The sequence below is a fragment of the Oncorhynchus mykiss genome, chromosome 9, assembly GCF_013265735.2.
Source record: "Oncorhynchus mykiss isolate Arlee chromosome 9, USDA_OmykA_1.1, whole genome shotgun sequence".
Classification (NCBI taxonomy): Eukaryota; Metazoa; Chordata; class Actinopteri; order Salmoniformes; family Salmonidae; genus Oncorhynchus; species Oncorhynchus mykiss.
In genome coordinates, this window is record NC_048573.1 from 8,658,877 (window position 1) to 8,684,971 (window position 26,095).

General features: G+C 44.5%; 1 protein-coding gene across 3 annotated transcripts in view; it reads right to left on the reverse strand.

Moving 5' to 3' along the window:
- Positions 1-26,095, reverse strand: part of LOC110532904 (meiosis 1 associated protein) — a 45,473-nt gene extending 19,378 nt beyond the window's left edge. Inside the window, exons 1-5 of one of the 3 annotated variants that reach the window (XM_036987252.1) lie at positions 25,894-26,095; positions 20,703-20,767; positions 20,102-20,293; positions 13,709-13,826; positions 13,298-13,363 (exon numbers count right to left, since the gene is read on the reverse strand). In XM_036987252.1, coding sequence (XP_036843147.1) covers positions 13,298-13,363; positions 13,709-13,826; positions 20,102-20,293; positions 20,703-20,747 — 421 coding nt within the window. In that variant the 5' untranslated portion in view covers positions 20,748-20,767; positions 25,894-26,095. Of the gene's footprint in view, positions 1-13,297; positions 13,364-13,708; positions 13,827-20,101; positions 20,294-20,492; positions 20,768-25,893 lie in introns of all 3 variants that reach the window. The other 2 variants (XM_036987250.1, XM_036987251.1) reach the window with 2 other exon arrangements.

The window sequence follows — 26,095 nt, forward strand, 5'->3', positions numbered from 1 at the left end:
TAGAGGTAGAGCGGTAGAGAGAGAGAGAGAGGTAGAGGTAGAGAGAGAGTGAGAGGTAGAGGTAGAGAGGTAGAGAGAGAGGTAGAGGTAGAGAGGTAGAGCGAGAGAGAGGTAGAGAGAGAGGGGTAGAGAGAGAGAGGTAGAGAGAGAGGTAGAGAGGTAGAGAGAGAGAGAGAGAGGTAGAGAGAGAGGTAGAGAGAGAGAATTAGAGGTAGAGGTAGAGAGAGAGAGGTAGAGAGGTAGAGAGAGGTAGAGGTAGAGAGGTAGAGAGAGAGAGGTAGAGAGAGGTAGAGAGAGAGAGAGGTAGAGAGAGAGAGGTAGAGAGGTAGAGAGAGAGATGTAGAAAGAGAGAGAGCGGTAGAGAGAGAGAGGTAGAGGTAGAGGTAGAGAGGTAGAGAGAGATAAAGAGAGAGGTAGAGGTAGAGAGAGAGGTAGAGAGATAGAGAGAGAGAAAGAGAGGTAGAGGTAGAGAGAGAGAGAGAGAGAGAGGTAGAGGTAGAGAGAGAGAGAGGTAGAGGTAGAGAGGTAGAGAGAGAGAGAGAGAGGGAGAGAGAGAGAGAGAGGTAGAGGTAGAGAGAGAGAGAGAGAGAGAGAGGTAGAGGTAGAGAGAGAGGTAGAGGTAGAGAGAGAGAGAGAGAGAGGTAGAGGTAGAGAGGTAGAGAGAGAGAAAGAGAGAGGTAGAGGTAGAGATAGAGAGAGAGAGGTAGAGGTAGAGGTAGAGAGAGAGAGAGAGAGGTAGAGGTAGAGAGGTAGAGAGAGAGAGAGAGCTAGAGGTAGAGCGGTAGAGAGAGAGAGAGAGGTAGAGGTAGAGAGAGAGCGAGAGAGAGAGGTAGAGGTAGAGAGGTAGAGCGAGAGAGAGGTAGAGAGAGAGGGGTAGAGAGAGAGAGGTAGAGAGAGAGAGGTAGAGAGAGGTAGAGAGGTAGAGAGGTAGAGAGGTAGAGAGAGAGAGGTAGAGAGGTAGAGAGAGGTAGATGTAGAGAGGTAGAGAGAGAGAGAGAGGTAGAGAGAGAGAGATGTAGAAAGAGAGAGGTAGAGAGAGGTAGAGAGAGAGAGAGGTAGAGAGAGAGAGAGGTAGAGAGAGGTAGAGAGAGAGAGAGGTAGAGAGGTAGAGAGAGAGAGAGGTAGAGAGGTAGAGAGAGAGGTAGAAAGAGAGAGAGGTAGAGAGAGAGAGGGGTAGAGAGGTAGAGAGAGAGGTAGAGAGGTAGAGGTAGAGAGGTAGAGAGGGGGAGAGGTAGAGAGGTAGAGAGATGGAAGGAAATAATAATAATAATTTGGTGGGTGATTTAGAAATGTGTATTTTTTTTGTTGCATATCCCAACTCTCCCTGAGACGCCCTCGGAGAGGGCAGAGAGAGAGAGAGGTAGAGGTAGAGAGAGAGAGGTAGAGAGGTGATCAACAGTCAACAGTGAGAGTCTGCCATTATCAACAGTGATCCTGGAGCAATTATAAGTGCCTTGCTCAGGGGCACATAGGCCGATCTTTCACCTTGTCGGCTCGGGGATTCGAACTAGCAACCTTTTGGTTACTGGCCCAACACTCTCGGGAGGGATCACCCCAGAAAGAAAGGGATATTCTGTTGACAGCCTGGTCTGAGGGAGGAGAGAGAATAAGAAATATGGAGAAGAGGAGAGGAGGGGTGTGTTTATCTAAGCTAGAAGCTGACAAAAAGAGGTTGATGTATGTGTGTGTGTGTGTGTGTGTGTGTGTGTGTGTGTGTGTGTGAGTGTGTGTGTGTGTGTGTGTGTGTGTGAGTGTGTGTGTGTGTGTGTGTGAGTGTGTGTGTGAGTGTATGAGGAGGATAAAAGAAAAGCCAGGATGAAAACAGAAGGGATTACTAGCATGTGCGTGTCATTGTTGAATGAATATCTGACTACCAAGAGACGACTCAGTCAATGTGTCCCAAATGACACCATAGGGCCAAAAGTAGTGCACTGTGTAGGGAATAGGGCCCTGGTAATATAGTAGTGGACTGTGTAGGGCCCTGGTCTATAGTAGTGGACTGTGTAGGGAATAGGGCCCTGGTCTATAGTAGTGGATTGTGTAGGGCCCTGGTCTATAGTAGTGGACTGTGTAGGGCCCTGGTCTATAGTAGTGGACTGTGTAGGGAATAGGGCCCTGGTAATATAGTAGTGGACTGTGTAGGGAATAGGGCCCTGGTAATATAGTAGTGGATTGTGTAGGGCCCTGGTCTATAGTAGTGGATTGTGTAGGGCCCTGGTCTATAGTAGTGGACTGTGTAGGGAATAGGGCCCTGGTCTATAGTAGTGGATTGTGTAGGGCCCTGGTCTATAGTAGTGGACTGTGTAGGGCCCTGGTCTATAGTAGTGGACTGTGTAGGGAATAGGGCCCTGGTCTATAGTAGTGGATTGTGTAGGGCCCTGGTCTATAGTAGTGGACTGTGTAGGGCCCTGGTCTATAGTAGTGGACTGTGTAGGGAATAGGGGGCCATTTGGTACCCCGACGATTTCTGACAGCGCTGAGAAATGCTGAGCTGAATAGAATTGTTGACGGCTCTGCAGTGAGCTCTGAACAGGGCTCAGGGAAGGGATGCACTTTCTGCCTGTCAAGAAGACAGGAGAGGGATTTCACGTTCAAAACAAGCATTTACAGATGGTCTGAAGATCTATAAATAAAAAAACATTTAAAAACCGAATAGATAAAAAAAAAACAAGAGGGTGTATTTATCACATTCATTATTATGATCGTTCCATATAAAATCAGGCAAATTCAAAATGAAGAGAACGTTTGAACTTTGAAGAGTGGGTCTCATGCATTGGTGGCGTAAAAAATTTACATCGCTGGCCTAAATTTCATGCAACTTGCATCACCGAGATTTAGAATTTCAAGCTGGACAATAAATTCTAAGTTGACATTCCAGATTGCTTGTCCTGATTTTAGGCAGTGGGAGGAAGAAGAGAGGGAAAAAGCCCTGAAACTTTTCCAGTGTATTTCGGGAACAGTCTCATCAAAGTCTCTCTAACAGTTCTAAGAGTGTGAATTAGTTATGGTAGGAGCAGTGGGAGGGAGAGGGAGATGAGAGAGGGAGCGAGAGAGAGAGAGATAAGAGAGGGAGTGAGAGAGAGAGGGGAGAGAAAGAAAAACAGAGAGATGGAAAGCTAGAGAGACAGACAGAGAGAGAGAGAGACAGAGGGGGAGAGGTTAAGAGAGAGAAAGAGAGACAGAGATGGTGTTGTTTACTCCTCTCTATAGAGACAGATGGTGTTGTTTACTCCTCTCTATATAGAGACAGAGATGGTGTTGTTTACTCCTCTCTATAGAGACAGATGGTGTTGTTTACTCCTCTCTATATAGAGACAGAGATGGTGTTGTTTACACCTCTCTATAGAGACAGAGATGGTGTTGTTTACTCCTCTCTCTATAGAGACAGATGGTGTTGTTTACTCCTCTCTATATAGAGACAGAGATGGTGTTGTTTACTCCTCTCTATATAGAGACAGAGATGGTGTTGTTTACTCCTCTCTATAGAGACAGAGATGGTGTTGTTTACTCCTCTCTATAGAGACAGAGATGGTGTTGTTTACTCCTCTCTATAGAGACAGAGATGGTGTTGTTTACTCCTCTCTATAGAGACAGAGATGGTGTTGTTTACTCCTCTCTATAGAGACAGAGATGGTGTTGTTTACTCCTCTCTATATAGACAGATGGTGTTGTTTACTCCTCTCTATAGAGACAGATGGTGTTGTTTACTCCTCTCTATATAGAGACAGAGATGGTGTTGTTTACTCCTCTCTATAGAGACAGATGGTGTTGTTTACTCCTCTCTATAGAGACAGATGGTGTTGTTTACTCCTCTCTATATAGAGACAGAGATGGTGTTGTTTACTCCTCTCTATAGAGACAGATGGTGTTGTTTACTCCTCTCTATAGAGACAGATGGTGTTGTTTACTCCTCTCTATATAGAGACAGAGATGGTGTTGTTTACTCCTCTCTATATAGAGACAGAGATGTTGTTGTTTACTCCTCTCTATAGAGACAGAGATGGTGTTGTTTACTCCTCTCTATAGAGACAGAGATGGTGTTGTTTACTCCTCTCTATAGAGACGGAGATGGTGTTGTTTACTCCTCTCTATATAGAGACAGAGATGGTGTTGTTTACTCCTCTCTATATAGAGACAGAGATGGTGTTGTTTACTCCTCTCTATAGAGACAGATGGTGTTGTTTACACCTCTCTATATAGAGACAGAGATGGTGTTGTTTACTCCTCTCTATAGAGACAGAGATGGTGTTGTTTACTCCTCTCTATAGAGACAGAGATGGTGTTGTTTACTCCTCTCTATAGAGACAGATGGTGTTGTTTACTCCTCTCTATAGAGACAGATGGTGTTGTTTACTCCTCTCTATATAGAGACAGAGATGTTGTTGTTTACACCTCTCTATAGAGACAGAGATGGTGTTGTTTACTCCTCTCTATAGAGACAGATGGTGTTGTTTACTCCTCTATATAGAGACAGAGATGGTGTTGTTTACTCCTCTCTATATAGAGACAGAGATGGTGTTGTTTACTCCTCTCTATAGAGACAGATGGTGTTGTTTACACCTCTCTATATAGAGACAGAGATGGTGTTGTTTACTCCTCTCTATATAGAGACAGAGATGGTGTTGTTTACTCCTCTCTATATAGAGACAGAGATGGTGTTGTTTACTCCTCTCTATATAGAGACAGAGATGGTGTTGTTTACTCCTCTCTATAGAGACAGAGATGGTGTTGTTTACTCCTCTCTATAGAGACAGATGGTGTTGTTTACACCTCTCTATATAGAGACAGAGATGGTGTTGTTTACTCCTCTCTATATAGAGACAGAGATGGTGTTGTTTACTCCTCTCTATAGAGACAGATGGTGTTGTTTACACCTCTCTATATAGAGACAGAGATGGTGTTGTTTACTCCTCTCTATAGAGACAGAGATGGTGTTGTTTACTCCTCTCTATAGAGACAGATGGTGTTGTTTACTCCTCTCTATAGAAACAGAGATGGTGTTGTTTACACATCTCTATAGTGACAGAGATAGTGTTGTTTACTCCTCTCTATATAGAGACAGAGATGGTGTTGTTTACTCCTCTCTATATAGAGACAGAGATGGTGTTGTTTACTACTCTCTATATAGAGACAGAGATGGTGTTGTTTACTACTCTCTATATAGAGACAGAGATGGTGTTGTTTACACATCTCTATAGCACATCCTGTGTGATCTTGTTGCATTTTGGAACAAGGTATCTTTTAGTCTCTCTCTCGTTCCCTCCCTGTAATACTTTCTTCAGAAACTACCACCATCCATCTCTTTTCATCCTTTCTCTTTCTCTCTTCACATCCCTCGTTCATGTTGCCATAACACTATCTATCCATCTAATATCGGAAATCGAACATTGAGTACCCGCTCTTTTGAGACACTGTTAAAACACTCACTGTGAACTTAGTTTTTTGCTTATCTGACAACCAAAAGCACTTTACCTCGTTACCTCAGAGTTCCAAACTAGTGATAAGAAACGATATGAGACTGATAACGGCTCCAAAGTCAGATAAGACTTGTCTTTGTCTCCGAGGATAACACAGTCACTTAGCTTTGATTTATTTCACTGCAAAATTAAAAAAGTTGGTTGTTTTGCGTGTGTGTGTGTGTGTGTGTGTGTGTGTGTGTGTGTGTGGTGTGTGTGTGTTTTTGTGTGGTGATGAGGAAGTCCTATGGAGACGCTGTCTGGGCCTCTGATTTGTCATTCGACCCCTGATCCTTGGTCTCTAACCTCTCTACGTCAGTGGACAGACACAGAGTCTGACTGTTATAGATATGTTTATGAGTACTGCATGACCCCTTCGCTCTTAGAAAAAAAGGTGCCATCTAGAACCTAAAGGACTAACCATTTGAATAACCCTTTTTGGTTCCAGGTTGAAGAACCCTGTTGGGTTCTAGGTTGAAGAACCCTTTTTTGGTTCTAGGTTGAAGAACCCTTTTTTGGTTCCAGGTTGAAGAACCCTGTTGGGTTCTAGGTTGAAGAACCCTGTTGGGTTCTAGGTTGAAGAACCCTGTTGGGTTCTAGGTTGAAGAACCCTTTTTTGGTTCCAGGTTGAAGAACCCTTTTTTGGTTCCAGGTTGAAGAACCCTGTTGGGTTCTAGGTTGAAGAACCCTTTTTTGGTTCCAGGTTGAAGAACCCTTTTTGGTTCCAGGTTGAAGAACCCTTTTTGGTTCTAGGTTGAAGAAAATAACCATTTTTGCGTTCCACGGAAAACCCTTTCCACAGAGAGTTCTACATGGAACCCTAAAGGGTTCTACCTGGAAAACAAAAAGGTCTCTCCTATGGGGACAGCCAAAGAACCCTTCAAGTATCAATGTGCTTTCTCCATTCTGATGGTTTTCTACTCAACCAAACTAGGACAGTGGCAGTGACAGTGGAGAAGTCCAACTTGTAGAACTTTTAATTCATTTAGCACCATATCAAAATATAATTATAGACGGTATTGTAAAATTCTATAACGGTATGTGGATCCATACCGGTATACCTTAAAATAAGGAAGTCTAAATCACTTCTTACAGCTGATCTAAGGACAGTTTTGGTCGTGGGGTTCTTACTGGTTTAGCACAGGTCAGCTAGGGACAGCTGAACTGAGATCATTTGTTGAGAAAAAAATCTCTGGCACACCTTGGATGACCTAATAAATTAAGCATAGAGAGAGAGAGAGAGAGAGGGAAAGAGAGAGAGGGAAAGAGGAGAGAGAGAGAGGGAAAGAGAGAGAGGGAAAGAGGAGAGAGAGAGAGGGAAAGAGGAGAGAGAGAGAGGGAAAGAGAGAGATGAGAGAGAGAGAGAGAGAGAGAGAGAGAGAGAGAGAGAGAGAGGGAAAGAGGAGAGAGAGAGAGGGAAAGAGGAGAGAGAGAGAGGGAAAGAGGAGAGAGATGAGAGAAAGAGGAGAGAGATGAGGGAGAGAGGGAAAGAGAGAGAGAGAGAGAGAGATGATGTAAAAGAGAGAGGGAGGGGCAGAGTGTGAGAGAGATAGAGAGACAAACAGAGTGCCAGGTGTTCCCGGAGCTCGTAGGGAGACAGTCAGACAGGAGCTATCCATCACTCTGTGTGAGTGTGTGAGTGTCCTCTCGTCGCCAAATAACTACTCTCAAGTCTCTCTCTCTCGGACTCTCAGTTCTAAAACAAACGGAACAGACTCCAGACTTGTGTTTAGAGGAATCTATATGTATCCTGTAGTGTCTGTCTAGCTTGTCTGGAATCCTTAGTGACGTGTATGAGTGTGTGCAAATTTACGGTAGGGAGTTAGTAAGATTTATTGACGGAGTTTGGCTGGAAACACAACCACAGAGACACATTTCTGACACAAACATGCAGACACACACACCACCCATTAGCACAACTGAGAATTTAGAGTTTTACTAATTTGAAGAGCAGATAGGCTGCCAGCTTTCTGTACGCCTGCCGGGCCTCTGATTGCTGGTATGTGTGCGTGTGCATGTGTTGCAGTGTATGTGTGTGTGTGTGTGTGTGTCACTCATCTCTCCCCTTGCCACCCAGTGAAATATTACCAGTCATCCGTCCTTTTCACATCCCCATGTTACCCCCGGCAACTACCTCCAAGCAGCCGGTCTCCTTGACAACCCCACTCAGGCCGAGCGATAGAGAGAGGGCCGAGAGAAAAGCCACAGGCGTCAGTCTACTCAACCCCCTGCCAGCCACCCTGCCCTAAATCTACCTACAAATAACAGAAAAGAAAACGGCTATTACCATCACCTCCAAAACTGCCGTGAGATACTGGAGAGGAATGGAGACGGGTTATCTGTGTTTCTACTGATCAACAAGGGGAGAGAGAGAGAGAGAGAGAGACAAGAGAGAGAGAGACAAGAGAGAGAGAGAGAGAGAGAGACAAGAGAGAGAGAGAGACACGTGAGAGAGAGAGAGAGACAAGTGAGAGAGAGAGAGACAAGTGAGAGAGAGAGACAAGTGAGAGAGAGAGAGAGAGAGAGAGAGAGAGAGAGACAAGTGAGAGAGAGAGAGAGAGAGAGAGAGAAAGTGAGAGAAAGTGAGAGAGACAAGAGAGAGAGACGAGAGAGAGAGAGCGAGAGAGGTAGAGACAAGTGAGAGAAAGAGAAAGAGAGAGAGAGAGAGAGAAAGAGAGAGAGACAAGTGAGAGAGAGAGAGACAAGTGAGAGAGAGCGAGAGAGAGAGAGAGAGAGAGAGGACAAGTGAGAGAGAGAGAGAGAGAGAGAAAGTGAGAGAGAGAGAGACAAGTGAGAGACGAGAGAGAGAGAGAGAGAGAGAGGAGAGAGACAAGTGAGAGAGCGAGAGAGAGACAAGTGAGAGTGAGAGACAAGTGAGAGACAAGTGAGAGCGAGAGAGGGGCAAGTGAGAGAGAGAGGACACACACTCACACTCTCTCTCGCTCTCTCGCTCTCTCACTTGTCTCTCTCTCGCTCTCACTTGTCTCTCACTTGTCTCTCTCTCGCTCTCTCACTCGTCTCTCTCCTCTATCTCTCTCTCTCTCGCTCTCTCTCACTTGTCTCTCTCTCTCTCTGCAGCACTTGAGTCAGAGTAAAAACAGGATGCTTATCTAGGCGTTAGCTTGGCGACACACGCACACTTTATGAACAATAGGAGGCTTGTGAAACCTCTCACTGATATTAGTGCACACCTGTGTGGACCTGAGGTCGTCTGTCAGTGTTAGAGGTCGTCTGTCCATGTTAGAGGTCGTCTGTCCATGTTAGAGGTCGTCTGTCCATGTTAGAGGTCGTCTGTCCATGTTAGAGGTCGTCTGTCCGTGTTAGTGGTTGAGAGGTGTCAGACTCAGGGCAGTGATTTAATACATAGAGTACAATGTTAAATTCAAACAAAAGAAGTTCACTGATTAGATTTTTTTGTTTCTTTGGATTAGTCCCAAATGGCACTCTAAGCCTGGGCAAAAGTAGTGCACTACATAGGAGATAGGATGACATTTGGGATGCTGATCTTTGTCTACAGTTATGCAATATCCATCCACTTCTTCGCCAAGAAAGTTGAAAACTCCTTTCATGAGAAAAGGAGAAAGAGAGAAAGAGAGAGAGCGAGACAGACAGAGAGAGAGAGAGAGACAGAGAGAGAGAGGGAGAGAGAGAGAGAAACAGAGAGAGACAGAAAGAGAGATAGAGAGAGAGAGCGAGAGACAGAAAGAGAGAGAGAGAGAGAGAGAGACAGAAAGAGAGATAGAGAGAGAGAGAGCGAGAGACAGAAAGAGAGAGAGAGAGAGAGAGAGAGACAGAAAGAGAGATAGAGAGAGAGAGAGCGAGAGACAGAAAGAGAGAGAGAGAGAGAGACAGAAAGAGAGATAGAGAGAGAGAGAGCGAGAGACAGAAAGAGAGAGAGAGAGAGAGACAGAAAGAGAGATAGAGAGAGAGAGAGCGAGAGACAGAAAGAGAGAGAGAGAGAGAGAGACAGAAAGAGAGAGAGCGCGAGAGCGAGAGAGTGCGAGAGAGAGCGAGAGAGAGCGAGAGAGAGAGTGTGAGGGAAAGAGATTGTTCTATATTAACTTTGAAAGGGAAAATGTGCACTACTCCACCCAGTTCAACTATATTGTAATATGTTACCTAGCTAACATACACAAACACTAAGATACATACAATTGAAGTCAGAAGTTTACATACACCTTAGTCAAATACATTTAAACTCAAGTTTTTCACAATTCCTGACATTTAATCCTAGTAAAACTCCCCTGTTTTAGGATCACCACTTTATTTTAAGAATGTGAAATGTCAGAATAATAGTAGAGAGAATGATTTATTTCAGCTTCTATTTCTTTCATCACATTCCCAGTGGGTCAGAAGTTTACATACACTCAATTAGTATTTGGTAGCATTGCCTTTCAATTGTTTAACTTGGGTCAAATGTTTCGGGTAGCCTTCCACAAGCTTCCCACAATAAGTTGGGTGAATTTTGGCCCATTCCTCCTGACAGAGCTGGTGTAACTGAGTCAGGTTTGTGGGCCTCCTTGCTCGTGCACGCTTTTTCAGTTCTGCCCACACATTTTCTATAGAGTTGAGGTCAGGGCTTTGTGAAGGTCACTCCAATATCTTGACTTTGTTGTACTTAAGCCATTTTGCCACAACTTTGGAAGTATGCTTGGGGTCATTGTCTATTTGGAAGACCCATTTGCGACCAAGTTTTAACTTCCTGACTGATGTCTTGAGCTGTTGCTTCAATATATCCACATAATTTATCTATTTTGTGAAGTGCACCAGTCCATCCTGCAGCAAAGCAACCCCACAATATGATGCTGCCACCCCAGTGCTACACGGTTGGGATGGTGTTCTTCGGCTTGCAAGCATCCCCCTTTTCCCTCCAAACATAACGATGGTCATTACGGCCAAACAGTTCTATTTTTGTTTCAAAAGACCAGAGGACATTTCTCCAAAAAGTACGATCTTTGTCCCCATGTTCAGTTGCAAACCGTAGTCAGACTTTTTTATGGGTTTTTTTGAGCAGTGGCTTCTTCCTTGCTGAATGGCATTTCAGGTTATGTCGATATAGGACTCGTTTTAATGTGGATATAGATACTTTTGTTCCTGTGTCCTCCAGCATCGTCACAAGGTCCTTTGCTGTTGTTCTGGGATTGATTTGCACTTTTCGCACCAAAGTACGTTCATCTCTAGGAGACAGAACGTGTCTCCTTCCTGAGCGGTATGTCGACTGCATGGTCCCATGGTATTTATACTTGCGTACTATTGTTTGCACAGATGAACGTGGTACTTTCAGGCATTTTGAAATTGCTCCCAAGGATGAACCAGACTTGTGGAGGTCTACAATTTTATTTCTGAGGTCTTGGCTGATTTCTTTTGATTGTCCCATGATGTCAAGCAAAGAGGCACAGAGTTTGAAGGTAGGCCTTGAAATACATCCAGAGGTACACCTCCAATTGACTCAAATTATGTCAATTAGCCTATCAGAAGCTTCTAAAGCCATGACATCATTTTCGGGAAATTTCCAAGCTGTTTAAAGGCACAGTCTACTTAGTGTATGTAAACTTCTGACCCACTGGAATTGTGACACAGTGAATTATAAGTGAAATAATCTGTCTGTAAACAATTGTTGGAAAAATTACTTGTGTCATGCACAAAGTAGATGTCCTAACCGACTTGCCAAAACTATAGTTTGTTAACAAGAAATTTGTGGAGTGGTTGAAAAACAAGTTTTAATGACTCCAACCTAAGTGTATGTAAACTTCCGACTTCAACTGTAAATAGGACAGGTCTCAGGGAAACTAGAGAGACACATCTGTAGAAACACAAACATTCCAATTCCAAGATTCCAACACTCTTAAACCACCACCTCACCCACCGACACAATTACCATTCCCCACTACCATTCCCCACTACCATTCAGCACTACAATTCAGCATTACCATTCAGCATTACCATTCCCCACTACCATTCCGCACTACCATTCAGCACTACCATTCCCCACTACCATTCAACACTACCATTCCCCACTACCATTCCCCACTACCATTCCCCACTACCATTCACTAACATTAGAGACTGTATCTACTCCAGACTAACATTAGATACTGCATGCATTCCAGAACCCAAATCCCAACAATACTGTAACATACGGACGGACATTAGACACTGTATGTATCAAAGTTCACTCAGCCTATGACTGTATTTACACTACTGCTAAAATACACCAATATGACTTCCTGCTACAATAAATGTGAAATAAAATGTACAACGTTAACTGTCTATCTATGAGGCTTAGACGGGTAACAATCTAGTATTTAAGTTGACTCAGCCTTCACACGGTTAACTATCAATCGGTGTACTTTTGGCACATGTTTTCTATTTAATACAGTTTTAATTTCCCCCCTAACTATTTATCTAAAATTAAAATCACATTTTATTGGTCACATACACATGGTTAGCAGATGTTATTGGTCACATGGTTAGCAGATGTTATTGGTTACATGGTTAGCAGATGTTATTGGTTACATGGTTAGCAGATGTTATTGGTTACATGGTTAGCAGATGTTATTGGTTACATGGTTAGCAGATGTTATTGTGAGTGTAGCGAAATGCTTGTGCTTCTAGATCCGACAGTGCAGCAGTGTCTAACAGGTCATATCTAACAATTCCACAACAAAACCTAATACACACAATCTAGTAAAGGAATGGGATAAGTATATATGAGTATAAAATACATGGATATATCTACGTGGGTAAATATTTTCATAATATAGAATCTCTCCCTCAGTGATATACCGCCTGGATACTTTACTTAGAGCAGTAGAACTGGAGAACACACACGCACACACACACACTGGGGTTTGACGCCACTACGATGACATCATGTTGTGTTCGTGTGGTCCTAAACAGCTAAGTAATTTATTGGTTCTGTCAACTCTCCCATACTCAACACTGTACTTATCCTTACACACACACACACACACACACACACACACACACACACACACACACACACACACACACACACACACACACACACACACACACACACACACACACACACACACACACACACACACACACACACACACACACACACACACACACACGGCCCTTAAACTTCGATGCTTCCGCACTCCTAGACTTTTCCGGTAACTACAAAACGAGTGTCTACAACATCTACTTGTGTTTGGTTCATATGCTGTATTTCATGGTGTTTGGGTTAACATAAGTTGCACAGTTAATGGCTGGGTTTTCTCAAAAGGATGTACATTATGGATTTCTCTATGGCTCCGAGTCCCAAATGGCACCCTTTTCCCTATGTAGTGCACTTCTTTTGACCAGAGTCCTATGAGCCCTGGTTAAAAGTAGTGCACTACATAGGGAATAGGCTACCATTTGGGGTGAAGCCATGGTCTCAACTCGAAAATAGCTCACCAGAGTGAGTTACCACCACAACACCCTAATGAGTATAATCAAGAAAGAGGAGGGAGAGAGGGGGGAGAGAGGGGGGACAGAGGAGGGACAGAGGAGGGAAAGAGAGGGCAGAGAAGAGGGAGAGAGGGGGGAAAGAGGAGGGAAAGAGAGTGCAGAGAGGAGGGAGAGAGAGGGCAGAGAGGAGGGAGAGAGAGTGCAGAGAGGAGGGAGAGAGGAGGTAGAGAGGGGGGACAGAGGAGGGAGAGAGGGGGGACAGAGGAGGGAGAGAGGGGGGACACCTTGTAGAAAAGAGTTCTGAAGAGTGTTTCTGTTTTAAGTTCTACGGTGTGTATTTGTGCATGTACATCACTGCATAAAGGTGTATCTAGTCTGTGTCTGTGTGTCTGTGTGTGTGTGTGTGTGTCTATTCCTACCTTCAGTCTCCTCTGCAGTCTCGGGTGAGGGTGTGTCCTGCCCGCAGCAGTCAGTCTCCTCTCTCCCTGCAGTAATTATTATGTTTAATTATTATGATGTACTTCTGGCTTGCCTAATGCTACTAACTTATATTAATACCGATAACCAATAACAATCGGTGGTAGAGACATACACACACACATACGCACAATGGTACGGAAGTATTATTGAAGTTACGAAAGGGACCGGTTCAAATACCTCTGGACCAGCTGAACCCTTCCCCCGCGGTATGTTCAGCAGCACGCAACAGTGTTGTTGTTACGTTCAGATAGAAATACGCTAAGCAGAACAAAAAAAATACTTCTCTGACATGTAGAACAGAAGTCCGTCCCAGCTCCACCCCACTAGAAAGACAGAGAGGCCTCTCCTACCTGCAGTACTGACGTGGACCACTAGTAGGCGTCGTAGAGACACCAAGTCAGTGTCCTTTAAGCCCGCCTCCAACTGCCTCACCACGCCACGCCCTGGCTGGCTCGTCACCACGGTTACCTGGAAGCCAATGGGAGATCAATGAGTCAATACGTCAATCAAACCACTTAGTGTACAAAACATTATGAACACTTTCCAGGACAGACGGACCAGGTGAATCCAGGTGAAAGCTATGAACCCTTATTGATGTCACTTGTTAAATCCACTTCAGTCAGTGCTGATGAAGAGGAGGAGAAGATTTTTAAGCCTTCAGACAATTGATACATGGATTGTGTTTGTGTGCCATTCAGAGGGAAAATGGGAAAGACAAAGAGAACGAAGTGCGTTTGAACAGGATATGGCAGTAGGTGCCAGGCGCACCAGCTGGTGTTAAGAGCTGCAACACTGCTGGGTTTTTCAAGCTCAACAGTTTCCTGTGTGTATAAAGAAAGGTCCACCACCCCAAAGGACATCCAGCCACCTTGATATAACTGTTGGAGTCCACATGGTCCAGTATCCCTGTGGAACGCTCTCCACACCTTGCAGAGTCCACATGGACCAGCATCCCTGTGGAACGCTCTCCACACCTTGCAGAGTCCACATGGTCCAGTATCCCTGTGGAACGCTCTCCACACCTTGTAGAGTCCACATGGTCCAGAATCCCTGTGGAACGCTCTCCACACCTTGCAGAGTCCACATGGTCCAGTATCCCTGTGGAACGCTCTCCACACCTTGTAGAGTCCACATGGTCCAGCCTCCCTGTGGAACACTTTCCACACCTTGTAGAGTCCACATGGTCCAGTATCCCTGTGGAACGCTCTCCACACCTTGTAGAGTCCACATGGTCCAGTATCCCTGTGGAACGCTCTCCACACCTTGTAGAGTCCACATGGTCCAGCATCCCTGTGGAACGCTCTCCACACCTTGCAGAGTCCACATGGACCAGAATCCCTGTGGAACGCTCTCCACACCTTGCAGAGTCCACATGGTCCAGTATCCCTGTGGAACGCTCTCCACACCTTGTAGGGTCCACATGGACCAGCATCCCTGTGGAACGCTCTCCACACCTTGCAGAGTCCACATGGACCAGCATCCCTGTGGAACGCTCTCCACACCTTGCAGAGTCCACATGGTCCAGTATCCCTGTGGAACGCTCTCCACACCTTGCAGAGTCCACATGGACCAGCATCCCTGTGGAACGCTCTCCACACCTTGCAGAGTCCACATGGTCCAGTATCCCTGTGGAACGCTCTCCACACCTTGTAGAGTCCACATGGTCCAGCATCCCTGTGGAACGCTCTCCACACCTTGTAGAGTCCACATGGACCAGCATCCCTGTGGAACGCTCTCCACACCTTGTAGAGTCCACATGGACCAGTATCCCTGTGGAACGCTCTCCACACCTTGCAGAGTCCACATGGTCCAGTATCCCTGTGGAACGCTCTCCACACCTTGTAGAGTCCACATGGTCCAGCATCCCTGTGGAACGCTCTCCACACCTTGCAGAGTCCACATGGTCCAGTATCCCTGTGGAACGCTCTCCACACCTTGTAGAGTCCACATGGTCCAGTATCCCTGTGGAACGCTCTCCACACCTTGTAGAGTCCACATGGTCCAGCATCCCTGTGGAACGCTCTCCACACCTTGCAGAGTCCACATGGTCCAGTATCCCTGTGGAACGCTCTCCACACCTTGTAGAGTCCACATGGTCCAGTATCCCTGTGGAACGCTCTCCACACCTTGTAGAGTCCACATGGTCCAGCATCCCTGTGGAACGCTCTCCACACCTTGTAGAGTCCACATGGTCCAGTATCCCTGTGGAACGCTCTCCACACCTTGTAGAGTCCACATGGTCCAGCCTCCCTGTGGAACGCTCTCCACACCTTCTAGAGTCAACATGGTCCAGCATCCCTGTGGAACGCTCTCCACACCTTGTAGAGTCCACATGGACCAGCATCCCTGTGGAACGCTCTCCACACCTTGTAGAGTCCACATGGTCCAGCCTCCCTGTGGAACGCTCTCCACACCTTGTAGAGTCCACATGGTCCAGCATCCCTGTGGAACGCTCTCCACACCTTGTAGAGTCCACATGGACCAGCATCCCTGTGGAACGCTCTCCACACCTTGTAGAGTCCACATGGTCCAGTATCCCTGTGGAACGCTCTCCACACCTTGTAGAGTCCACATGGTCCAGTATCCCTGTGGAACGCTCTCCACACCTTGTAGAGTCCACATGGACCAGCATCCCTGTGGAACGCTCTCCACACCTTGTAGAGTCCACATGGACCAGCATCCCTGTGGAACGCTCTCCACACCTTGCAGAGTCCACATGGACCAGAATCCCTGTGGAACGCTCTCCACACCTTGTAGAGTCCACATGGTCCAGTATCCCTGTGGAACGCTCTCCACACATTGTAGAGTCCATGTCCCGACGAATGGAGGCTGTTCTCAGGGCACCACTGGGGGGTGGAGGGTGTTCTTGTCCACTCCGTGTCAGTCACCCATTCAATGAGTCAAGACTACAAGTCGTTTGATGGAGAGAGTGTGTCTGTCTGACTGACTACAAGTCGTTTGATGGAGAGAGTGTGTCTGTCTAATCTACAACCTTTCTACAATACACCTGGAGATCCCCAGATGGAGCAACGTGTCCTTGGGACATTCTGAAAATATTCAGACCCATTGACTTTTTCCACCTTTTGTTTACGTTAGAGCTTTATTCTAAAATGGATTAAATAGTTTTTTCCCTCATCAACAATACCGCATAATGACATCACAATACCCCATAATGACATCACAATACCCCATAATGACATTACAATAACCCATAATGACATCACAATACCCCATAATGACATCACAATACCCCATAATGACATCACAATACCCCATAATGACATCACAATACCCCATAATGACAAAGCAAAAACAGGTTCAGAATTTTAGCAAGTTAATAAATTTAAAAAAATAAATATCCCATTTACATAAGTATTCAGACCCTTTAGTCATTTGTTGAAGCACCTTTGGCAGCGATTACAGCATCAAGTCTCCTTGGCTATAACGCTACAAGCTTGGCACACCTGTATTTGGAGAGTTTCTTCCATTCTTCTCAGCAGATCCTCTCAAGCTCTGTCAGGTTGGATGGGGAGCGGTGCTGCACAGCTATTTTCAGGTCTCTCCAGAGATGTTCGATCAGGCTCAAGTCCAGGCTCTGGCTGGGGCCACTCAAGGACATTCAGAGACTTGTCCCAAATTCACTCCTGCGTTGTCTTGGCTGTGTGCTTAGGGTTGTTGTCCTGTTTGAAAGTTAACCTTTTCCCCAGTCTGAGGTCCTGAGCGCTCTGGAGCAGGTTTTCATGAAGGATCTCTGTACTTTGCTCCTTTCATCTTTCATTTTTCTGACCAGTCTCCCAGTCCCTTCCGCTGAAAAACATCCCCACAGCATGATGCTGCCACCACCATGCTTCACCGTAGGGATGATGCCAGGTTTCTTCCAGACGTGACGCTTGGCATTCAGGCCAAAGAGTTCCATCTTGGTTTCATCAGACCAGAGAATCTTGTTTCTCATGGTCTGAGAGTCCTTTAGGTGCCTTTTGGCAAACTCCAAGTGGTCTGTCATGTGCCTTTTACTGAGGAGTGGCTTCCATCTGGCCACTCTACCATAAAGGCCTGATTGGTGGAGTGCTGTAGAGATGATTGTCCTTCTGAAAGGTGATCCCATCTCCACAAAGGAACTCTGTCAGAGTGACCATCTGGTTCTTGGTCACCTCCCTGACCAAGGCCCTTCTCCCGTGATTGTTCAGTTTGGTCAGGTGGCCAGCTCTAGGAAGAGTCTTGGTGGTTCCAAACTTCTTCCATTTAAGAATGATGGAGGCCACTGTGTTATTGGGGACCTTCAATGCTGCAGACACTTTTTGGTACCCTTCCCCAGATCTGTGCCTCAACACAATCCTGTCTCTGAGCTCTACAGATAATTCCTTTGACCTCATGGCTTGGTTTTTGCTCTGACATCCACTGTCAACTGTGGGACCTTATATTGACAGGTGTGTGCCTTTCCAAATCATGTCCAATCAATTCAATTTAACACAGATGGACTCCAAATTAACATCTCAAGGATGATAAATGGCCAGGGCCCTTGTTTATTTCCCTTTAGCTTCTAGAAATGGAGCACAAGAGATTGGTGTTGTAACGGGCTCGTGGTAACAGCTGGAGCGGAATCAGTGGAACGGTATCAAACACAAACACATCAAACACACGGTTTAAAGCCGTTCCATTTGCTCCGTTCCAGCCATTATTATGCGCCGTCCTCCCCTCAGCAGAGATTGGTGTTGGAACGGGCTCGTGGTAACGGCTGGAGCGGAATCAGTGGAACGGTATCAAACACGATTCGATGCCATTCCATTCGCTCCGTTCCAGCCATTATTATGAGCCGTCCTCCCCTCAGCAGCCTGAAACGGAGAGCTTCTTCTTGGAGACAGCCAGTCTGTGACTTGATGATGGAAGATCACAATCAGTAGGCCTACTTTATGGAGAGAAACAAAAAAAAAAACATAAAGCCCTTATTAAACTCCTGACTACACCTTTTTGTCCGGTTTATCTGATGACACACAGTCCTAAAATCTCTTTCTGACACATTTACACACCAGATCAGAAGAGAGAAAAAAAAATAACAGATAAATGATAAATTATCTGATAAATCTGATATTATGATAAATTAAATTCAACCCTGAGTAACATCTTTCAGTAGTAATAAGTTCAAACATCACAAAATCACATTACTGGGACCAGAAAATAATAATATATAATCCTAGTAAATATCCAGGTCCTAACAGCCCGTATCCCTAAATACTGCACTACATCTGCCCAGAAATACCTAGGTATTTGGTTGGATGACAAGTTGTCCTTTAAAGTTCACGTCGTGGATAAAAGCTGTGATAAAAGTTTAAATTGGGTTTTTAATTTTAGTAATAAGGCTTGCTTCCCGCTTATGGCTAGAAAGAAGTTTGTTCAGGCCACTTTTCTCTCTGTAATTAATTATGGTGACTTGTTGTATATGCATAGGTAAAATAAAAAATGAGAACCCTGAAGATGGCCATTCGGTTGTTTTCTCCTGTTTCTTCTCTTCCTGTATAGAAGGACATCAGTGCTGGTCGAGAATGCATCCCAAATAGTACCACATTTCCTCTGTAGTACACTACTGTTGACCAGAACCCTATGAGGGATATAGTGTAGGCCTATTTAGGGAATAGGATTCCATTCAGGACACCGGCCAAAATAGGAAGTCTGTTTCAGAGCTAAGATGGAACACAGAGCCATATGTTTAGTGTCTGTGTTCTCTAATGGTGTTCTGTGTTCTAATGGGTCCATTCATGTCAGCGCCTGGTCGGAAGCTAGTACGCTAATGGCTCTGACCGGAGCTTCTACAATCTGAGAAATGCTCAAAAACCTAAAGGACTGCCCATCTCTCTCTCTCTCTATATATATTTATATAGCACACATAGGATAACCCTTTAGTTGTCCTAATGCATTCATTACACTCAGGGATTTTTTCTGCCGTTAAAATCGCTTTAGGGGGGGGTAGCCTTTTAATTCAGGAAGCCTAAATCAAAGAGTGTAAAAAAAAATATGTATACAGATATCCTTCGGGGATGGAAAAACACTCAATATAAACGTGAACGGCTAACACCGGATATAACGTATGTAGGAAAGATAATGGACCTATATCTTTTTTTTTATATATAATCTTTGAGAACTAACAATCACCAAAATAAAAAAAAATAGAGATATTAAGCAGAGAATTTAAATTTCCAAAACCAATTAATTTAGTAGTATTGATTTTGTTATTATGTTTGAGCAAAAGAACACAGCATTATGTGTTGGTAGAATGCATATAATTGCAGGAAATTAGCTTTAAAACTGTAAATTCTCTCACCTTTATGGAGAAATGTATAGAATTGCAGGAAATTGGCTTAAAAATGCACAAAGATAAATCTGCTCTGCCAAGATGGGGGACTCTAAAATGTTCAGCCACGCCCTACACAGCCACTTTTTGATCCACAAAATGCAATGACACTGCCATAAAATGCCCTGACACTGCCATAAACAGGTGACCTAGCAACCTTGACCTTTCATAGTTTTCTTGTGCGACCCAACAACTAATAGGAGGAGCCAGTTTCAAGCAGTAACCCAAATGAAATCATCTGTAACACATCAGTGAGGTGAGGCGTTCTTTAAACCTGGTCCAAACCTGGTTCAAACCTGGTCCAAACCTGGTCCAATAGGGTGTGCATGTTTTTTGTTCTAGCCCAGCTATAACAGACCTGATTCAACTAATCAAAGGCTCTCGTTTCAGTACTCACCTCTACAGATCCATTGTTGTTGGCCTGGTTCGGAGTGGTAGTGTGTCGCGTGTACTGTTTAAACTGCTGCAGGCTGTCCAAAACAGCCTGTTTGAGCAGTTCCCCTCTAGGTGCGCGGACGCACCCCTCTCCGGGTATGGACCTCAGCTCCTCCACACAGGAACGCAGTCGGGCCAGGTTACCCCTCACCTGCTGAAGTAGGGGAGATACATGGAGGAAGGGGGAGAGAGATAATGTGGGGGTTAGAGAGAGAGAGAGCGCAATGATTTATTTACTTCATTACCTTGCCACCATTCTGACTCACATATAAGTCATCAGGCATGCATCTTTTAAAGAGAGAGAAAAGAGAGAGATAACACAACACACTTCTCTCTCCCTCCTTCCCTCTTACCACGAATGGCAGCAGACATTCATGCTGTCTACTCAGAGCGTAAAGGCTAAGCAGGGGCAGTCTACAGGGTCCGTCCAGACTACAGGCCAGAGTCAGGAAGTTATCCAAAGCCTCACACAGCGTAGTACCAGTCTCTGACCACCAGGGCGGTGACGCGTCCACGATCAGAACACGGGGCGGTTGCCGTGAGAACAAGGAGGGGCGGCACACCTGGAAGGAGGAGGAGGGGGGGCCAGAGCGGTTCCTTGCGTCCATGGCAACGACGGAATCAGGATCTAAACAAAACAATAGTAAAGGAAACACAAGGAGGAAGGAAGACGGTAAACAAACATTACATCATTTGTTGTTTAAAGCTACAATCTGGGATTAATTTGTTGTTTAAAGCTACAATCTGGGATTCATTTGTTGAGGGAAATGTCTGCCCCGCCACTTGCTTTGGTATATACACTATCGTTGAAAAGTTTGGGGTCACTTAGCAAATTTTTTTGTCCGTTAAAATAACATCAAATTGATCAGAAATACAGTATAGACATTGTTAATGTTGTAAATGACTATTGTAGCTGGAAACTGCAGATTTAATGGAATATCTACATAGGTGTACAGAGGACCATTATCAGCAACCATCACTCCTGTGTTCCAATGACACGTTGTGTTAGCTAATCCAAGTTTATCATTTTAAAAGGCTAATTGATCATTAGAAAACCCTTTTGCAATTATGTTAGCACAGCTGAAAACTGTTGTCCTGATTAAAGAAGCAATAAAACTGTCCTTCTTTAGACTAGTTGAGTATCTGGAGCATCAGCATTTGTGGGTTCGATTACAGGCTCAAAATGGCCAGAAACAAAGCACGTTCTTCTGAAACTCGTTAGTCTATTCTTGTTCTGAAAAATGAAGGCTGTTCCATGCGAGAAACTGCCAAGAAATCTCGTACAACACCGTGTACTACTCCCTTCACAGAACAACGCAAACTGGCCCTAACCAGAATAGAAAGAGGAGTGGGAGGCCCCGGTGCACAACTGAGCAAGAGGACAAGTACATTAGAGTGTCTAGTTTGAGAAACAGACGCCTCATAAGCTCTCAACTGGCAGCTTCATTAAATAGTACCCGCAAAACACCAGTCTCAATGTCAACAGTGAAGAGGCGACTCCGGGTTGCTGGCCTTCTAGGCAGAGTTGCAAAGAAAAAGCCATTTCTCAGACTGGCCAATAAAAATAAAAGATTAAGATGGGCAAACGAACACAGACACTGGAAAGAGGAAGATTGGGGAAAAAATGATGGACAGACAAGTTTGAGGTGTTCGGATCACAAAGAAGAACATTCGTGAGACACAGAAAAAATGAAAAGATGCTGGAGGAGTGCTTGGCGCCATCTGTAAAGCATGGTGGAGGAAATGTGATGGTCTGGGGGTGCTTTGGTGTTGGTAAAGTGGAAGATTTGTACAGGGTAAAAGGGATCTTGAAGAAGGAAGGCTATCACTCCATTTTGCAACGCCATGCCATACCCTGTGGATGGCGCTTAATTGGAGCCAATTTCCTCCTACAACAGGACAATGAACCAAAGCACAGCTCCAAACAATGCAAGAACTACTGAGGGAAGAAGCAGTCAGCTGGTATTCGGTCTATAATGGAGTGGCCAGCACAGTCACCGGATCTCAACCCTATTGAGCTGTTGTGGGAGCAGCTTGACCGTATGGTACGTAAGAAGTGCCCATCAAGCCAATCCAACTTGTGGGAGGAGGTTCAGGAAGCATGGGGTGAAATCTCTTCAGATTACCTCAACAAATTGACAACTAGAATGCCAAATGTATGCAAGGCTGTAATTGCTGCAAATGGAGGATTATTTGACAAAAGCAAAGTTTGAAGGTCACAATTATTATTTCAATAAAAAATATATATATTTACAGTGCCTTGCGAAAGTATTCGGCCCCCTTGAACTTTGCGACCTTTTGCCACATTTCAGGCTTCAAACATAAAGATATGAAACTGTATTTTTTTGTGAAGAATCAACAACAAGTGGGACACAATCATGAAGTGGAACGACATTTATTGGATATTTCAAACTTTTTTAACAAATCAAAAACTGAAAAATTGGGCGTGCAAAATTATTCAGCCCCCTTAAGTTAATACTTTGTAGCGCCACCTTTTGCTGCGATTACAGCTGTAAGTCGCTTGGGGTATGTCTCTATCAGTTTTGCACATCGAGAGACTGAAAATTTTTCCCATTCCTCCTTGCAAAACAGCTTGAGCTCAGTGAGGTTGGATGGAGAGCATTTGTGAACAGCAGTTTTCAGTTCTTTCCACAGATTCTCGATTGGATTCAGGTCTGGACTTTGACTTGGCCATTCTAACACCTGGATATGTTTATTTTTGAACCATTCCATTGTAGATTTTGCTTTATGTTTTGGATCATTGTCTTGTTGGAAGTCAAATCTCTGTCCCAGTCTCAGGTCTTTTGCAGACTCCATCAGGTTTTCTTCCAGAATGGTCCTGTATTTGGCTCCATCCATCTTCCCATCAATTTGAACCATCTTCCCTGTCCCTGCTGAAGAAAAGCAGGCCCAAACCATGATGCTGCCACCACCATGTTTGACAGTGGGGATGGTGTGTTCAGCTGTGTTGCTTTTACGCCAAACATAACGTTTTGCATTGTTGCCAAAAAGTTCAATTTTGGTTTCATCTGACCAGAGCACCTTCTTCCACATGTTTGGTGTGTCTCCCAGGTGGCTTGTGGCAAACTTTAAACGACACTTTTTATGGATATCTTTAAGAAATGGCTTTCTTCTTGCCACTCTTCCATAAAGGCCAGATTTGTGCAATATACTTGTTGTCCTATGGACAGAGTCTCCCACCTCAGCTGTAGATCTCTGCAGTTCATCCAGAGTGATCATGGGTCACTTGGCTGCATCTCTGATCAGTCTTCTCCTTGTATGAGCTGAAAGTTTAGAGGGACGGCCAGGTCTTCGTAGATTTGCAGTGGTCTGATACTCCTTCCATTTCAATATTATCGCTTGCACAGTGCTCCTTGTGATGTTTAAAGCTTGGGAAATCTTTTTGTATCCAAATCCGGCTTTAAACTTCTTCACAACAGTATCTCGGACCTGCCTGGTGTGTTCCTTGTTCTTCATGATGCTCTCTGCGCTTTTAACGGACCTCTGAGACTATCACAGTGCAGGTGCATTTATACGGAGACTTGATTACACACAGGTGGATTGTATTTATCATCATTAGTCATTTAGGTCAACATTGGATCATTCAGAGATCCTCACTGAACTTCTGGAGAGAGTTTGCTGCACTGAAAGTAAAGGGCTGAATAATTTTGCATGCCCAATTTTTCAGTTTTTGATTTGTTAAAAAAGTTTGAAATATCCAATAAATGTCGTTCCACTTAATGATTGTGTCCCACTTGTTGTTGATTCTTCACAAAAAAATACAGTTTTATATCTTTATGTTTGAAGCCTGAAATGTGGCAAAAGGTCGCAAAGTTCAAAGGGGCTGAATACTTTCGCAAGGCACTGTATAACCTTGTCAACGACTATATTTCCTATTTATTTTGCAACTAATTTTCATGCATGTTTTCATGGAAAGCAAGGACATTTCTAAGTGACCCCAAACTTTTGAACGGTAGTGTACATGAAGGAGAGCAGTCATTCATCATGAAAAGGATGTTACAGTTTGGTGAGCCTGGGGAAAGTCCCCTCTTGCCCGAGAGCTCCAGTCAGTTCATGAGAGTAGCCTATCTCACCCATGTCATTATGAAGGGGGAACCCCGCCATTATGACAACATGAATTACCCCCTGACTGTCTTCATCACACTAAAGTTACGATGGTTAGTCATTTGATGGAGCAAGAACAGGAGGGGGGTGGGGGGGGGGGGGGGGGGGGGGGGGAGGAGTGAAGTAATTGAGACATATAGGGAGTTTTCAACAGTCAGTCAGTCGATCCATCAATCACGAAACAGATCATGCTTAGTCAAAGTGATGATGAAATAACAGTGAGTCAAGTCCTCACACACACACACACACACGCACACACACACACACACACACACACACACACACACACACACCTGAACAAATGATTAACACTTTGAGCTGGAAAAGAGGAACAAAGAGGAGGAGAAAAGAAGGAAGAGCTAGCATCCTTAGATGATTATCACAAGAGGCACACAACTTATCCCTTATTGGATTCTCATTTAGCTCACAGCTGTGACCAAACAACAATGAACAAGACTGTTATGGCTGGTCAAAAGAAGTGCACTAAATAGGGAATAGGGTGCCATTTGAGATGAAACACAAGACCGTTATGTGACACTGAGGTCAGATAGAGAGATAGCTAGAATCAGAGAGGTTTAAATAGGGCCAGATCAGAACATTCTGTTATCTATGCTTTCATTCCAAATGGCACCCTATTCAGTGCACTACGTTTGACCAGGTAGCCTGGTTAAAAGTTATGCACTATATAGGGAATTAGGGTGCCATTTGGGACGGAACCCTTCAGAATCATCAATAGAACCATCTCCATTCACAACGGAACTCTGTGTTCTATCTGTCCTGTTCTATATACCCATGTTACGGAAGGATCCTCTCTCTCTCTCACTGTGCCTTCAGGCAGACGTTTCTAGTCAACAAGACTGGCTTGATGACAAAAGGACACATTGTGTGTGTACAGTGTGTGTATGTCTCTCTCTCTCGCTTGCACACACACGCACGCACACAGCCTGGTAATTTCAATTGGTGCGTCATTAGATGAGTAGTATGATCCAAGGGCAAAATACAAGATTTAGGAGGGAAGAGACTGATAAAAACGGGCGCTGTTACACACACCATCAAAATCCTTGCCGCCCCCGCAACTAAAATCCTTATAGACTGTTATAAGCATTTAGCAAGCTAGCTATGCTAATAGAAACGGCCTGGTATGGAAGGATGTAGGCCTGTAATTAGGAGATGACAGCCAGGTCAAGATGAGGGAGTAACGCTGAGCTCCACTACACCCCAGGGCCACCTTCAGTTGTCAAAACGTTGCAGATATAAATGTCATGAAATGAATAGAGCTGATGTGATTCAATATTCTACATGTTCTACGTAGCCTATTTCTATATGAACGTTCATGAAAACGTCCTGCTGAACTCGGCCAAGATCTCTGATCTGTTTGTGACTGGAATCTATATAACTCTTAACAAAGTCATGCTGTTGCTAGAGTGCTGAAGAACGGTGTTATCTGTCCAGAAATACGAAATAAACTACTTTTGGGGGGCACTGTCTACCGCCAGACTACTAGCCAGCTCATAGCAGCGTTTTCCCCACCAAACAAAATGTAACATTAGTTCGAGAACATGCAAGTCAGTCTCATAGCTAACGTTAGCTAGATAGCTAGCTAGGTACTTGTTAGCAAATGTACCTTACCTCTGAAATGTACTTTTCTTTTCGTGTTTCTTATTGAATTCCCTGTCCTGGTGTATGTTCTGATTATTTAGCCAAAAGACACATTAGTTTTAGCTGTAAAAAAAATAAATAAAAATTAATTTAAAATAACGAGGTTATTTTCAGATTGTTTGAAAAGTATACGTGGCTCGCGCTCTCCCGCCAAGACAGCTGCGCGCGGGCA